The 1,621-nt window shown below is 61.1% G+C and overlaps 1 protein-coding gene across 1 annotated transcript in view; it reads left to right on the forward strand.

Moving 5' to 3' along the window:
• Positions 1-1,336: 1,336 nt before the first annotated feature.
• The window catches only part of RIN1 (Ras and Rab interactor 1), a 6,574-nt gene continuing 6,289 nt past the window's right edge, over positions 1,337-1,621 (forward strand). The window contains exon 1 of the mRNA XM_010837833.1: positions 1,337-1,596. Coding sequence (XP_010836135.1) covers positions 1,393-1,596 — 204 coding nt within the window. The 5' untranslated portion in view covers positions 1,337-1,392. The remainder of the gene's footprint in view (positions 1,597-1,621) is intronic.

Raw genomic sequence — 1,621 nt, forward strand, 5'->3', positions numbered from 1 at the left:
CCCCCCCAGCCATCTCTCCAGTTCTGCTCCAGGGTCCTCCGCTCCAGCCATCCCTGGTCTGGGCTCCTCTGCCCTCCCCGGGGCCTGAACAGCCAAGGCCTGGAGCTGCCCGAGGCTGGCCAGACGGTCTCCTCCCTCCCCAGCCAGCCCACCACCACCCCCTCCCAAAGGTCGCCCTTCTCGGAGCCCTCCCTGACGAAGACATGCCTGTCTTAAGCCAAAGCAACATCCTTTCTTTGGACCTTGGACTCCAGTCACTGAGTTGGGTCCCACTTCACAGGAACTCTGAGCCAGAAATTATATTTGAGGGGCCTGCGTGTCCTGGCTGTTGCTGGAGTGACAAGGCAGGCTCCTTGGGTCTACCTTCTCGAGGAGGTTCCTGGTGTCTGCCTCCTACATTTCAGGGACTGGAATTAAAACCTTTCCTGGGACTCTGGTATGACCCGCCTGTGTCTCATTTACTTTGCAAGGGAATCAGGACTCTGGTGGAAAGTGCTTGAGACGGGCAGTCTCTGCTGGGGGCCCTGGTATCTCGTACAGTGAGTGGAGCCTACCCCTTATGACTTGGGGTATAGGCTGGGGAAGGAGGCATTCCCCCACACATCTGCTCCAGATGTGGGGGGCTGGGTGCTGGTGAGCAAAGTCTGAGGCAACTTGGGGCACAGGCCGAGCACGTGGCCTGGGTGCTCCGTGCCTAGAGACTGGATCGTGTCTGCACCTGCCCCAGTCTCTTGGCAGATTGGCAAGGCAGGCTGTGTGCGTGGGAGGCAGCCAGCAGCAGCGCCGTGTGCCGATGACCTCACAGCCAGACTCCCCCCCTGTTTAGTGCTGAGTGTCAGAACCACCCCCAGAACCTCCACTAAGCAAAGGGGTTAGTTTCCATGGAGACACAGCATCCTTTCTCCATGGCAACCTGAAATCCCCAAAACCAAGTTAAGCTCAGGCATGAGTCATCTGTGGCCAGTAGGGGGCACTCACCCAAAAGGCTGACCTTAGGGCCAGGGACAGATGAGCAGTTGACCACAGACTGGAAGGTGCCCCAAGGGCGAGGCCCGTGGAGACCTTGGCGGGCACAGCTTAACCCCTTCCTGTCCACCTGTGCATTTTGAGGAGTCTGGCAAGGCTGCAGGAAGCGCCGTGTGGAGGTGGCAGCCCCACAGCTAGAACTCTGGGCAGGCCACCTGCATGGAATGGATCCCTGCCCCCAGAGGCTGGGCCCAGAGCAGAGGAAGCAGGCACTGCCCGGGCTGAGTGGACACACAAGAGTTAACTGGCGGGTGTGACGGGGCGAACCGCCCTCAGGAAGTGTTACTCACCACTGGGAATGTGAGTGCTCTCGCCTTGGGGGCTGGCTTCTCTGAGTCCCGGGAGAGACTGGAGGAGCTCCCAGCCATGGATACCCCCCGGGAGCCAGGAACAGGCCCCCTCGGAACCCCCTACCCAGCCAGCTTCGCTTCTGGGCACCTGGAGAGAGAAAAGTTAGTGAAGTTGGAAGGGCAGCCCCGGTGGGGTGGTGTGGAAGGTGGGGACCCCGAGCTGGGTCTGTCCCAGGGCAAAGGAAGGGGAGACGGTTGGGCAAAACCCTGCTCAGGCCTGGTGCCCCCGCCCCCCACCCCCGCCA

This window comes from Bison bison, unplaced genomic scaffold, assembly GCF_000754665.1.
Source record: "Bison bison bison isolate TAMUID 2011002044 unplaced genomic scaffold, Bison_UMD1.0 scf7180017864080, whole genome shotgun sequence".
Taxonomy (NCBI): Eukaryota; Metazoa; Chordata; class Mammalia; order Artiodactyla; family Bovidae; genus Bison; species Bison bison.